Genomic DNA, 14,164 nt, shown 5'->3' on the forward strand with positions numbered 1-14,164 from the left:
GATTATTTGTTTACTGTTCATTTTATTAGTTATTCTTGTTTTGTGTTTTACTGAGGTATTTGTTACATGTTCCAAATGAATAATTAATTAAAAATAAAGTGAAACGAAATGGTTGTCACTGTCCACTCATATTAAACATTAATCCCAATTAGTGTGTGAGCATATGAAAATAATATGGAAGATAAGCATATCGTTTGTTATTATGAACGGCCGAATGGTGCATCACTTTAAAGACTGCGGCCGCAAGGAATTGTGGGAGGTTATTCTCTCCTTTCCTTTATTAAAGGATGGTCCAGTGCATCCTCTGCTAAAGGAGATAATAAAGGAAGCATTGAAGCTTCTTTCCTCAGCATTTAGCGGATTCGAACAGCTCTTATCATGGCTGCTACTGAGATACTGAGAGGGTCATTTCACTCCGTTAGGAACCTTCCTAAGCAAAAAGGACTATTCGAATGCAACCCTGGGCTGGGCTTAATGACTCAGCACTTTGTGGAGTCAGAGGTCAGAGGTCAGAGGTCAGACCCACCCCGCTACCTGGGAGGAGGTGTTGGTTCTGATAAACACATCTATAATATCTCTGTGTGGGATCAATAAACAGACAGCAGTCACTGTAGTTCCTGCACACACCCAACAGGTGGCAGGAAAGTAATGCAGAGTATTACCATGCAATCCCAATACATTATAACATTCATAACATAACACTGGTTTTGTTCTGAGCCGCAGACATCGTGAACAAATGAAGAGGAATATATCACAATGAATATCTGTCATAAGGACAGCTCCAAACAAGAGTTTCACCATCAAGTCCTCAGAAAGAGATTTGTTTCTGATCCTAACACAACGGATGACATAACATGTGGAATAGTGTAATTTAAAGTCAAGGAACAATGAAGAAGAGGTTGGTTCAGTGTGACCTTAGATAGCTCCATCACACTCTCAGGGATAGCATTCATTATAATATCCATTATTTAAGGGGTGACAGGGATGTCACCATTATTCCAAATGAGATACTGACTAATCACAGGATTATTAAAGGTCCCATATTGTAAAAAGTGAGATTTTCATGTCTTTTATATTATAAAGCAGGTTTAAGTGCTTTATGAATACAGTTAAACTATCAAAACACTCAATATACTGAGAAATACACACAGCCCGTATTCAGAAATTGTGCATTTGAAACAAGCCGTTAGGATTTCTGTCCATTTGTGATGTCACAAATATACAATATTTAGACCATTACACGGTTTTAAAGATAAACATTCTAAATGTGTCCCACTTTATTTCCTGTTGCAGTGTATGTAAATAACATCAGCTGACAGGAAGTAAACATGGACCCAAACTGTTGCCTAGCAACGCAATTACGTTGAAATTCCATTGAAATGCACTAAACGTAGCGTTTCAGACAGAGGGTGAATACAGGTATATTCAGAGAGACGGTATCAGGAAAATAACGTTTTTTTTCAACATTACAGCATGTAAACATGTTCTAATAGAAACACAAAATACTTGTGTATGAACCTGAAAATGAGCAGGATATGGGACCTTTAATGTAGAGTTAGGGCAATATTCATTATTTGAATGAGATGAATATATATAGAGTTAGAGTATTTTATTTTTTTATTTTATATATATATATATATATATATATATATATATATATATATATATATACACTATATAATAGTGTATATATAATACTCTAAAACAAAAAGTATGAAATAAGTGAATTATCATGCAATATGCCATATAAATTGAATGAAAAGTCCAGTCCAGGGCAGGGATTCCCTCAGCTGTCAGTCTACTCCTCACCAGCAGAGGGAGCTGAAACCTTTTTTAATACAAGTCACAAAGATCTTCCTTTAAAGCTTCCTGGTTCAACAGAGCCTTCCATATTTCTGCATTCAAGCCCACGGGCCTTCAAGCTAATCAGTAGGTTTCAGTCAGAGAGAGAGGGGGGGTTGAACAAAGAGATCATGTGTATTTGTTTGATGCCACAGTACATGGCAGCACATGACCATGAGGCAGCCATGCAGAGTGATCAGTGAGCTCTGAACTGTGACTGTAATTGTGTAATCGTCACTCTTGTTTGTGTGTTTACTTAGATGGCGAGTGGACAGCTGTCGAGGGCAGAGGCGTTGGCGTGCTCGGGCTGCAGGCATGCATGCCACGTGATGCTCTACTGTGGCACGAAATCTCAGCTGTTTGGGAGACTTCCCATCAGGCATATCATACTGGTGAGGAGGTGCACTGTGTGTGTGTGTGTGTGTGTGTGTGTGTGTGTGTGTGTTTGTGTTTGTGTTTGTGTTTGTTTGAGTCCTTGTACAAGTGATGTGTTTTGCTCTCAGTGTTTCAGCCTGTTTGCATGGTTGTAGCATCTCTGCCTCTGTAGGTGCATCTCATCGCCCCGATTTTTTCGTCTCCTCGATCCTCCGGCTGTGACCCGGAAATCGATCTCAGTGCTCCATCTTGCAGGACATCCCAATTCCTAAAATGCGTCTCGAGGATTGAGGATCGAGGATCGAGGAGGCTTGCCGGAGGAGCCATGAGCGAGGATGCACCAGTGTATCCTCCAGTGTCCACAGAAGTTTTTTACCGACCGACACGCCCCCTTATTGGATATCATTCATTGATAGGACGCTGCGCCGATCGGTTTGATCTGATACATGTCAACATCACTGGAGTTTCATACCGGAGTGAAGACAGATCACAGATTCAAAGTTTTATAGTTTAGTTGTCTTCTGATTCAAACGGACAATGTTGATGGTGAAGTGTTCCAGCAGCAGAAGGACCTGCAGTATCTCTGCTTCAAACACCACAGCTGAAGGAGTCTGACACTGAAAGAGCTTTATAAGAGCTGACAACGAACGGACCTCAAACAACTTTCTTCATTTATTAGAAAGAGTTTTCTTTTCATGATCTGTTATTTCCCCCGTTAACTTTTATTAAAGGGACTGTTTGTAAGAATCAGAAATGTCTTATTAACAGCGACACCTGTGGCCGTTAAGTCAACTAAAGTCAGCGTCGGGCTCGTGCTTGTGCTCGCTCTATATAGACATGAACGAGCATCGCTCAAAACAGTGAGACGACACACGTCAGCTAAAAGCACAATATCACTCTATATTTCAGCTGCTTGGCAGTAATGTTAGCTGACCAGACAAAGGTCTCTCCATGAATCAATGCTGATCCTAGTGTTGGCTTTTCCTGCTTCAGCCTCCCGACCGCGGCCGGAGGGAACAGGGGAGACAAAAATCATTTATCCTCATTCCCATTCAGTCACATGAGGCTGATAATTCCTGAGCGTCGGGTTTGATATGAGTTACATCTTTTTCATTTTCCCTCAAACATTTAGCCTAATATAGAATGCAGCTGCCCGACTCCTCACCCACACCAAATCATGGCATCATATCACCCCAGTCCTGAAAGACCTTCACTGGCTCCCCGTCTCCCACCGGATCTCCTACAAAATCCTGACCCTCACCTACAAAGCCCTCCACCAACTTGCACCCCCCTATCTCTCTGAACTCCTCTCCCCCTACCAACCTCAACGGTCCCTCAGATCCACCTCGGCTGGTTTACTCTCCACCCCCACGTCCAAACTCCGCAGCTTTGGGGACAGAGCATTCTCCAGGGCAGCTCCCAAGCTCTGGAACTCACTCCCCAATCTCATCAGAGACTCCGATTCCCTCACCACATTCCAGTCCCGCCTCAAAACACATCTTTTCTCATCTGCTTACCCGTAGCCCCCTCCTTCCCCCTACCCATCAGTCCATGTGTATGTATGTGATTGTTCCTGTGTATGTCGCTTTTTGTCGTTCGTCTCCTGTCTGTCTGTCTCACACCGTTTTCCCCCCGACTATGTTAAAGCGTCTTTGAGATTAATATAAAGCGCTATATAAATCCAATATATTATTATTATTATTAATACATAATGTCTAGTGTCAGAATATCAATAACTACAGACGCTAATAATGAATAAATAATATAAAGGCATTGTGCCAGTAGAGATGGTTCCTGGTCCAAGCAGGACTCAGTCCACAGTAGAAATACAGACTGCAGCTGTTATTCATGTTCAGGTGGTTATTAAACAGGTAACAGGCTACAGAGAGAAAACACTGCTGCTCTGCCACTGAGAATAACTGAGTGTCTTTATTAGTATTATTAGAACAGCTCAGACACAAACAGCTGTTAAAGCCGACTGACGCTGATCCAGCTGTGATCAGCTGCTGCTGTCATCAGACACAGACGTCGCTTCACGTGAGGCTTCAGAGTGAAGGACGTCTCATGTCTCTAAAAACATATTTCCTCTCTTCCTCTCTCCTCGTTTCTGTTCCTTGCCTCCTCCGCTCGCATCTCCCGTGGGCGGGACTAAGACGCAAGGAGAGGAGTCGAGGGGAGGAGTCGAGGAGTCGAGCCGTATAAAATCAAAAATGGGAAAGGCCTTGTGTGTGTGTGCGTGTGTATGTGTGCGTGCATGCGTGCGTGTGTGTGTGTGTGTGTGTTTGTGGGTGGGTGTATCAGTGTGTGTGTGTGTGTGTATGTGTGTGTGTGTGTGTGTGGTGTACTAGTTTTCATGACAAATGAGGACAATTCTATGATAACACACCTTCAATATCAGGACGCTCGGAAAAATGAAGACATTTTTGGCGTCCTCATTTTTCCGAGTTCACCACAGTATATCTAGAGCCTCCGTAGCATCAAAATCAGGTCCGACCAAAATATAGCCTTAGACAAAATCGCAACAGATGGATGTATTCGTAGGAGCATAGCTCGGAAATACTTTGAAAATCCCCATTTGTCACGTTTTTTTCAAAAGTCCTGATATTGTCTATAAACACGTGTGTGTGTGTGTGGAGGGGGGGGGGGGGGGGGTATATGTGTGTGAGTGTATAACGGCCTCTGTCACTTCCCACAGATGCAGATGCGTTTTGACGGTCTGCTGGGTTTCCCTGGTGGGTGAGTCTGTCCTTTATCCTTTAATGTGCACAGGTAGGCTATGTTCAGCTTAGTTAGTCTGTAAGTCTCTTTCTTCACAGATCAAAAGATATAAACCTGTAGGCACAGAACAAACATTCACACATTGTCACTGGAATACTGTAGGATGAACAGTAAAACACAAGAAAACACACATGACAGTTGTTCTGTGAGGTGCCTTTATCTCGCCGTAAAACAGAAATCAAGAAGCTGTAACTGTCAGACACATACTGCTTAATTAGTATTCTGCTTAATATGAATCACTAGTGTCTTTGTGTCTGTGATTTACAGTAGGCCTAGTCACTGCCAGCATTCTGGGGCAACATCTGCTAACACAGTGAAGTTATGTAACATGGCGAGAAGAAAAGTCTGAAAAAATCATGACATAGGCTATATGTAAATGAATGGTCAGAAGCAGCACTGATACTACTTATTGTATACAGTGTATTATAAATACTTGTTTATAACCGTTTAATATTAACAGGAAATATTCAATACACGTGCCAATGCATGTTAATCCAACTGCGACTTTGGCTTCCAGTTCACAAATAGACAGCAACGTGTTTACTGGATGGATTATCATGGAGTACGGTTAATCACTCTGATGATCCCCCTGATTTACATCTAACACCATCGACAGCTTTAATTTGTCCAATACGCAGGGTTAGGGTTACTAAGAACTCCTACCACTCTCAGCTGTGCTGATGAGGGTAAATATTAGCATGCTAACACGCTAAACTAAGATGGTGAGCATAGTTAACATTATACCTGCGATCAGGGTCTGAGATTACATTTTTTCCTCACGTGCCACTGTTGCACGTGAGGAACATTTCTACTAACCACATAATTTTTTTGTCTGCCACTTCTGAAATCGATGTAAATATGTGTGTCATACCCCATACCCCAAGACCCATGTCTGCCCGTGACCCAGCCTCCTTTCCATAGGCCTTGAACCTGACCTATCCAGCTTAACTAGGGCAACATCTTCCCCCCATGAACTCCCCATGTGTCTCTCTCATGTTAGTCCTGCAGGGTCGCTACAGTACTTATTCATATTATATTCCATTTCTGCCAATAGATCCCCCTAAATGTTACACACTGGAACTAAAAACTATTGTCTCTTTAAAATTCTGAATAAAAAATCTTGAGAGAAAAAAGATGTCTCATGACTAACTCCACCACCTCCACAAACGTGGGTTCTAAAATTGAATGAGCTTTTAAATCAGCTTGATTTATTTACTTCTGCATGGAGGAGTCTCAGGAGAGCAATACAGCTGACATTGTTTATCTACTTTTATATCTGATCCTGACCTTTGACCCCACCTCCCACACTTCAGGTTCGTCAACCCATCGAAGGAGACCCTGGAGGCGGGGCTCAGCAGGGAGCTGTTGGAGGAGCTGGGCGTGACTCTTCCTATTCTGGTAGAAGATCATGTGGACTCCTGCTACGCCCCTGCTTCCTCCTCCTCCTCCTCCTCCTCCTCCTCCTCCCGTCTTATAACTCACTTCTACGTGAAGAAGATGGAGGAGGAACAGATTAGGGAGGTGGAGAGAGCGGCTGCATCCACTGCAGCAGATCATGGACAGGAGGTAACCTGTGTGTCCTCTTCCTTCTACAGTGACTGATTGCAACCAATTTCCTGATCGTATGCTCTGTTCCTCATCACCTGTCTCTCTCTCTCTCTCTCTGTCTCTCTCTCTCTCTCTCTCTCTCTCTCTGTCTCTCTCTCCCTGTCCCTGTCCCATCTCTCTCTCTCTCTCTCTCTCTCTCTCTCTCTCTCTCTCTCTCTCTCTCTCTCTCTCTCTCCCCAGGTTCTAGGGATGGTCAGAGTCCCTCTCTACACCATGAAAGGCGGGGGTGGCCTGGCGTCTTTCCTGTCTCACTCGTTCGTGGGCAGTGCTCGCTCCCAGCTGGCTGACTCCCTGCTGCGTTTCAACCTGGTCGCTCCTGAGGAGCTCAACAAAGTCCTCACACACTCTCTGAAGATGAACACACACACCGCCGACGACCTGCAGGCGGCTCTAGAGCTGACCGAGGTGAAGATGAACACACACACACCGCCGACGACCTGCAGACGGCTCTAGAGCTGACGGAGGTGAAGAGGAACACACACACTCTCTGAAGATAAACACACACACACACCGCCGACGACCTGCAGGCGGCTCTAGAGCTGACGGAGGTGAAGAGGAACACACACACACCACCGACGACCTGCAGGCGGCTCTAGAGTTGACCGAGGTGAAGATGAACACACACACACCGCCGACGACCTGCAGGCGGCTCTAGAGCTGACCGAGGTGAAGAGGAACACACACACTCTCTGAAGATAAACACACACACACACCGCCGACGACCTGCAGGCGGCTCTAGAGCTGACCGAGGTGAAGAGGAACACACACACTCTCTGAAGATAAACACACACACACACCGCCGACGACCTGCAGGCGGCTCTAGAGCTGACGGAGGTGAAGAGGAACACACACACACCACCGACGACCTGCAGGCGGCTCTAGAGTTGACCGAGGTGAAGATGAACACACACACACCGCCGACGACCTGCAGGCGGCTCTAGAGCTGACCGAGGTGAAGAGGAACACACACACTCTCTGAAGATGAACACACACACACCGCCGACGACCTGCAGGCGGCTCTAGAGCTGACGGAGATGAAGAGGAACACACACACACCGCCGACGACCTGCAGGCGGCTCTAGAGCTGACGGAGATGAAGAGGAACACACACACACCGCCAACGACCTGCAGGCGGCTCTAGAGCTGACGGAGGTTAAGAGGAACACACACACACCGCCAACGACCTGCAGGCGGCTCTAGAGCTGACCGAGGTGAAGAGGAAAGGATTTTGAGACACACCCGCACCAGCACATCCTGTCCACGCAGATACAGTTTGGTCATCAGCAACGCTCGCTCACACTGTTAATCCTGAACACACACACACACACACAAATACACGCACACAAACACACACACACACACACACACACACACACACACACACACACACACACACAGACACACTCTGCTATACTGATTCTGAGCTGGTGACTCATAAATGCATCAAACAGTTTGTAGAAAACATGATTAACTGCTCCACCATTAATGCAAATAAAATGATTTAACTATCCGTGATATTCCAGCTCTCTCTCTGTCACTGTAGGCCACTCCTGTGATTTCAAACACAAAAACATTGATGAACGAATTATATGACGGGAAAGCAGTTGTCATGGTAATCAATACTACTTTTTCTATCTTAATGTTATGATGAATTTGAATGATTCTATCAGGAATTGAGACACAGATCAGAATGTTGTAAGCTAGTGCTATAAAGGCACCACATGACAATAAAAAGTGAACAGACTCATAGAAGACATCACACAGGGCTGTGCTACCTTATATGGTAATGCATATAGGCACCCTGTGGTATAGTCTATAACTCCCTATAGCAGAAAAATACCCGCTCTTCAATGCGCTCTACAATCTTTTGTGTGTCTTTGTGCTGTTCACAGTTTTGGTGGTTTCATTTATGAAATTATTGCAGCGGCGCCCGTGCAATCCCAGGATTAATTACGTCCGTGACATACCTTATAGCCTACAGGCGAAGATTTGATTCTGTTTAAGTGTACCCTCGGTGCCCATAACACGCCTGCACCAGATGTTAGTAACCTCGTTCCCAGACAGTATTGCTGGCAGTGAGCAAAAGCAGAGACATGATGCTGCCTAATGTTCATGATACCTACTGTTAGTGTACAATGGGAATCTTTAACCACTGTTGTTGTATTCGCAGGTGAATCGACCCGACATGTTGGATATATTTCATGCAGAAATTATGCCAAGACAATACATCAAAACACTGAGGTTATATCTTTGATGCATTCAGTGTGATGAATCAACCTCGATGTTTGATAAATCAGAATGTTCCTAGGAGATGCACGATGCTGAGAGAAACATTCACTCCTCTTTAATTCGGCTTTATAATACAACAGCTTTGTTGTAGACTCGTTGCATTTTGCAAGGACAGGTGCGTCCATCGTCGACTCGTCTTTACGCGGCAGGTGTTGATAGAATTAGTGGAGCAAGTAGGATTTATTTGTGAAGGAGTGAGTGAAGTACAGCGTGATCTGCTGTTGATGCGTGTCTCTCGATCAGAGTGTGTTTTTCTCAGCTGTAAAAAAAAAAAGGAAAAATGCACCATATCCGGCACAACAGACAGGAAGCACAGGAGACGGGGGGGTAGTACCAAACGTTATCTGTGGTTGTGTTTAAGAAATCTGTGTGTCTTTTAGTGCGTTAGTGCAGCTGCTTGAGGACATGCCTTCTTGAAGCGTGTGTCTGCATGTGCATGGTTGCATCTTGCACGAGAGTGTGTGAAAGGGAAAGGATGCTGTCATGTGATGGCGTTGTAAGGGCGAATAATACAAGGTCATCAGAAAAACATTTCCAGAGAGAAAGGGATGGAGGGAGGGAGGGATGGATGGAGGGTGGAGAGAGCGAGAGCGAGGGATGCTGAGGGAGAAAGGCGGTATATTCATAGCAGCAGCGGTATTTATAGCCGCCCGGAGGAGAGGAGAGAGCAGGGGGCGTGGCTTGGGTTGTGGCTTTAGCACTGCTTCACAAGGCAGAGAGGGAGAGAGGGAGGGAAGGGGGAGGAGAGAGGCAGCTCTGGTGAGAGAGAGAGAGAGAGGGGGGGGGAGGCTATTTGGCATATTTGGCAGGAGAGGGAAGAAAGAAAGGAGGGAGGGAGGGCTGTTTTTGAGTGTGTGTGTGTGGCTGAGAAATGAGAGGGAGGGAGGGAGGAGGAGGGTACTGAGCTGAGAGAAATCTGTCAGATTCAAACACACTGCTCTGTGTGTGTGTGTGAGATAGAGAGAACGAGGGATGAGAAGAGAGGAGGAGAGCTGAGGAACAGATAGAAAGAGACAGCAGAGGACCACAAAGTGAGGTATGTACGGCTGTCACGCTGCTCATCAACCCAATAACAACCTGTGTGTTTATAGAGCCTATATGTGTGTGTGTGTGTGTAAAAGTGTGTGCATGCTTGCGTACATGCATGTCTAAAGTGAACACGTCTGTGTGTTTATATGTAGTTTAGTGTACTGCATTCACTGGAGGGGGGTTTCTGAGTGGACAAATGGATGTAGCCTACTGACTGTTAGGGGTATCAATTATGTAATATGTGTGCACCATTTTCAGTGTGCATGCTCTGTTGTGTGTTTACATGCTTGTGTAATTATGCTGAGGTGTTTATGTGGCCATTGTGTGCAGCACTGCCAGTGCCTCGACCATATGGGGTGATTTACGGCCATCGTAAATAGAAGTCAACACTCTGTAGAACCTTGATTCTGCTGACAGCTAATTCCCGCTGTGTTATTATATAATGAAGATGGCCTCAAACAGCCTTCTCAGAGGCCTCTATAAAGTAGCCTTTCCTTTGTGCTGTTGCTTTACAGAGCAACAATTGTGATGGTAATGTAACAGAGCAGCCGTTCCTAAGAAATGGTAAAGCACTCGTAGGTTTTTAATTTGATGAGCTGAAGTTTACCTATAACCTGAGGTCAGGTGCAGTTTCCTTAACGTGCTATTGTGAATGTAGTTGATTTTAATCATGTAAATGCAGCTCACAGGTTGATTAGAGTGTACTTTTTAAAAATTGCTCTCAGAAAACAAGTCCAGTCTAAGATGCGTGGTTGATCATCTCGCCTTCACTGCATCAAAACAACTAAGAAACCAGTTTTACAGACTTCGAAACAAACACACATGAAGAATACTCTTGGTGCCGGTGAGGAACATGACAAAGTGTGTATTTCTTGTGCATTTTCTGTAGTTGCACATGTATAATAAGGTGCATTAAGTGATGCTGATTCGGATCTACTTCACTTCCTAAAGTAGTGGTTCAACCTGTGAGCTGTGGTGGGCGACATCACTTGAGAAACATGTATCATTATGGAATACTTTACCCACAAAATGACCATTTGTATATCAATTACTCACCACCTGTGACCTTGAATTCTTAAAGGGACTGTTTGTAAGAATCAGAAATGTCTTGTTAACAGCGACACCTGTGGCCGTTAAGTCAACGAAAGTAAGCGTCCTGTTGCTCGGGCTTGTGCTCGCTCTACATAGACATGAAGGAGCATCGCTTAAAACAGTGAGGCGACACACGTCAGCTAAAACCACAATATCACTCTATATTTCAGCTGCTTGGCAGTAATGTTAGCTGACCAGACGAAGGTCTCTCCATGAAACAATGCTGATCCTAGTGTTGGCTTTTCCTGCCTCAGCCTCCCGACCGCGGCTGGAGGGGACAGGGGAGACATGGGAGTTTTGGTCAGAGACGATAACGTTTCTCTCTGCGGAGCCCCGTCACTTCACAAGACACGGGAAACCTCTGTTGGTCTGGAGGAGCTGCAGCAGTTATTTCTGCACAAACGTCCACTAGATATTCTCAGAGCTAAACTAACTCTTCTGCAGTGTGTAGTGTGCGCGCATGCACGTGAGAGTGGAGCGAAAGAGCGAGAACGAGCGCGGTGTGTGAGTGAAGGCAGGCAGAGGAGCAGAGTACAGCAGAGACTCCGGCCCTGTAGACCAAAGCTACGGTCTCCCCCGCGTCCTTCGACCGCGGCCAACACTGTTTAACAGACTTCACGGGCTTCACTAGATACAACCAAGAGGTTTTGGTGCTTCCGTGTAGTTTGTGTTGGAGTCTGGGTCTGAACAGCGTAGCCACACGGGAGGATTGATTTATACTTGTAAGAAGTTACAAACAGTCCCTTTAAAGAAAACTTAATTTTTCTGAATGAAGAATCCAAAAACAGAGAAAAGTCTTGATGAATTGAAGTAAATGGGGGGCAGCAAAACTATATCAAAACATCTGTTTACAAACTCTCACACAAAATGTGCACAATAGTCCTGAGGCCTGTAATACGAAGCCAGTTCAACATACCCAGTTCAACATACCCGGTTCAACATACCCAGCGTATCTTCTGGTTATCTGGCTTCACTAACCCTAACAACAGAGATCCCACTAAGCGGTCCTACGACGCTGGTTATCAACTCGGTAAATCAACCCAGGGTTTCTCAGTCTGGCTGCGAGCGCGTTCACATAAAAGGGGCGGGGTTTGCAGCATCTGACCAATCACAGACATGGACAAGTCTACTGACAGCAGAGCGGCATGTTCTACAAAGAGCAAACTATAAAATTAGACAAATATGAGGAAGTTCAACACGTAATCAGACTAAAATTAACACAGTTGAAGTTGCTAAATGCAGGAAGGACAGCTGGCAGAAAAAAATAAATAATGGACTATGTGTGAATTCGTAACTTAAAAGACTTCTTAATTTAAAGCTAAAGTCGGTAGAAATGAAGCAAATATGATTCAAAAAAGTTATTTTTATAAAACGGTCACTATATCCTGACAGGACTGCATGAGACAGATAATCTGAAAGAGCTGATCTGGAGTCTGCCGTCTCTCAGCAACTGTCAATCACTCACCAACTCCGACCAGACAGTCAAACTAGGCAGCGCTGATCAAATATGAATCAATATTCTGTTACTGTAATGCCTATTTCTCTCCTCAGAAGTTCTCAGAATCATCTTGTAGTTTACTGTTTAACTGTAAAATGAGAAAGTTTGTGACCCGACAGCCATGTTGAGATCAGTTGAGGAAATACCAAGCACCGCCCACCAGCCGGAGCACAGCCAATAGGAATGCTCTCTCTCTCTGAAATGACCTGTGATTGGTCAAAGTCTCCCGTCACGGGCTAGATCTCGTAAAGCCTGAAAACAGAGCCATGAGGAGGAGCAGCAGTCTAGTTTTCTCTCAGAACACTTGAATTACAATATGCTGAAAGGTTTTTATGGGAGTTTTGCCCAATGATGCCAAAAAAATTGTTGCCTACTGCAGCTTTAAAGGAACAATCAAAAGTCAGATGTAGTCGTCTATAGATGGGGCAGAGATCAATAAATAGCTTTCAGAATATATTGGATGAATAGATTATACTTCGTTATGCTCTTAGCAACAATGTTTGACTATTTCAGCTTTCTTTCAGCTGCGTCCCCGACTCCAGCGGTGTGAAAAGGACTTGAGAACAAGTAAAAAAATATATAAAAACATAATTCAAAGTGGTAAACACCCACAGCATACAGCCAGCTGTCCTTCCTGCATGTGTCAGTTTAAACTGTGCTGTTTTTAGCTCGTTTTATGACTTAAACTTCTTTGTCTTTTTGTAATATTATCATACGATCAGAGCACCGAGCTCTGATTGGTCAGTAGGAGGTGCTTTTATACGAGTTGATCTCTTATCTGGAACATAACCGGAGCAGGTTAGCTGTTCAACATCATGGTGAACTACCCCAGTAAGAAGTGATCCACTGTAGGACGGAAAACCCTGAAGGGTTAACCCTGAAGTTACCTCGCTAACGCCAAATCCTGCTTCATAGTACACGCTGCAGGTCTCATTGATCCGGATGGATGCTCACCACTTCACAAACACACACATTTTCGCTAAAACGTTACTTTTTAAAAACACTTCCGCATCTCCCACTTGCACAGGTGCACTACTTGTCCATAAGAGCTCAGACTAGATTTAGACAAGATGCACCCACCTACCCTCTGGCGGGTTACATGATGATCAACAATGTTTTAAATGATGGTAAAAGGTTATATAGTCATCAAAATGCTTCAATATGTTTTCCAGTGTCAGAGAGGTGAGTAAAACCGTTTGGCACATACTGCATTAGGTGACCATAAAACCTTTAACCATCATTCAGAACATTGTTGATTATGTGAGCCTGTAACCCTAAACCAGGGGTCAGCAACCTGCGGCTCCGGAGCCGCTCTTTAGCTCCTCTCCAGTGGCTCCCTGTGGAGTTTTAAAAATGGAAATGAATAACTGCTTTTTGTTTACATTTTCATTTTTATTTATCATTGTTGTAGGTCTATTGTATGACGGTACGACGGAGTATTAGGGCCACTTTGAGGAGAAAAAACTAAAAATCTGAGATGTCGAGAATAACGTCATAATATTATAAAGTAGTAATTTTACGTGTTCATTTATTTTTTTCTTGTAAAGTTATGACTTTATTCTCGAAATATTACGACTTTTTTTCTCGTAAAGTTATGACTTTATTCTCGTAAAGTTATAACTTTTTTCTCGTAAAGTTATGACTTTATTCTCA

General features: G+C 44.2%; 2 protein-coding genes across 7 annotated transcripts in view; both read left to right on the forward strand.

Moving 5' to 3' along the window:
* Window positions 1-1,794: 1,794 nt before the first annotated feature.
* LOC141771946 (U8 snoRNA-decapping enzyme) lies at window positions 1,795-8,113 on the forward strand. 2 transcript variants are annotated; one of them, XM_074642495.1, is made up of 5 exons: window positions 1,795-1,929; window positions 2,103-2,234; window positions 4,913-4,953; window positions 6,309-6,561; window positions 6,784-8,113. In XM_074642495.1, exons 2-5 carry the CDS (start codon window positions 2,103-2,105, stop codon window positions 7,054-7,056), a joined length of 699 nt encoding a protein of 232 aa, XP_074498596.1. In that variant the 5' UTR covers window positions 1,795-1,929; the 3' UTR covers window positions 7,057-8,113. The 2 variants fall into 2 exon arrangements, with proteins under 2 accessions (XP_074498596.1, XP_074498597.1); XM_074642496.1 differs by lacking the exon at window positions 1,795-1,929 and having other exon boundaries at window positions 1,938-2,234.
* Window positions 8,114-9,708: 1,595 nt separating this feature from the next.
* The window catches only part of LOC141771942 (SLIT-ROBO Rho GTPase-activating protein 3-like), a 50,459-nt gene continuing 46,003 nt past the window's right edge, over window positions 9,709-14,164 (forward strand). For all 5 annotated transcript variants that reach the window (XR_012594801.1, XR_012594800.1, XR_012594802.1 and 2 more), the window contains exon 1: window positions 9,709-9,928. The gene's annotated coding sequence lies outside the window, so the exon portion shown is untranslated. The remainder of the gene's footprint in view (window positions 9,929-14,164) is intronic.

The sequence above is a fragment of the Sebastes fasciatus genome, chromosome 8, assembly GCF_043250625.1.
Source record: "Sebastes fasciatus isolate fSebFas1 chromosome 8, fSebFas1.pri, whole genome shotgun sequence".
Lineage (NCBI taxonomy): Eukaryota > Metazoa > Chordata > Actinopteri > Perciformes > Sebastidae > Sebastes > Sebastes fasciatus.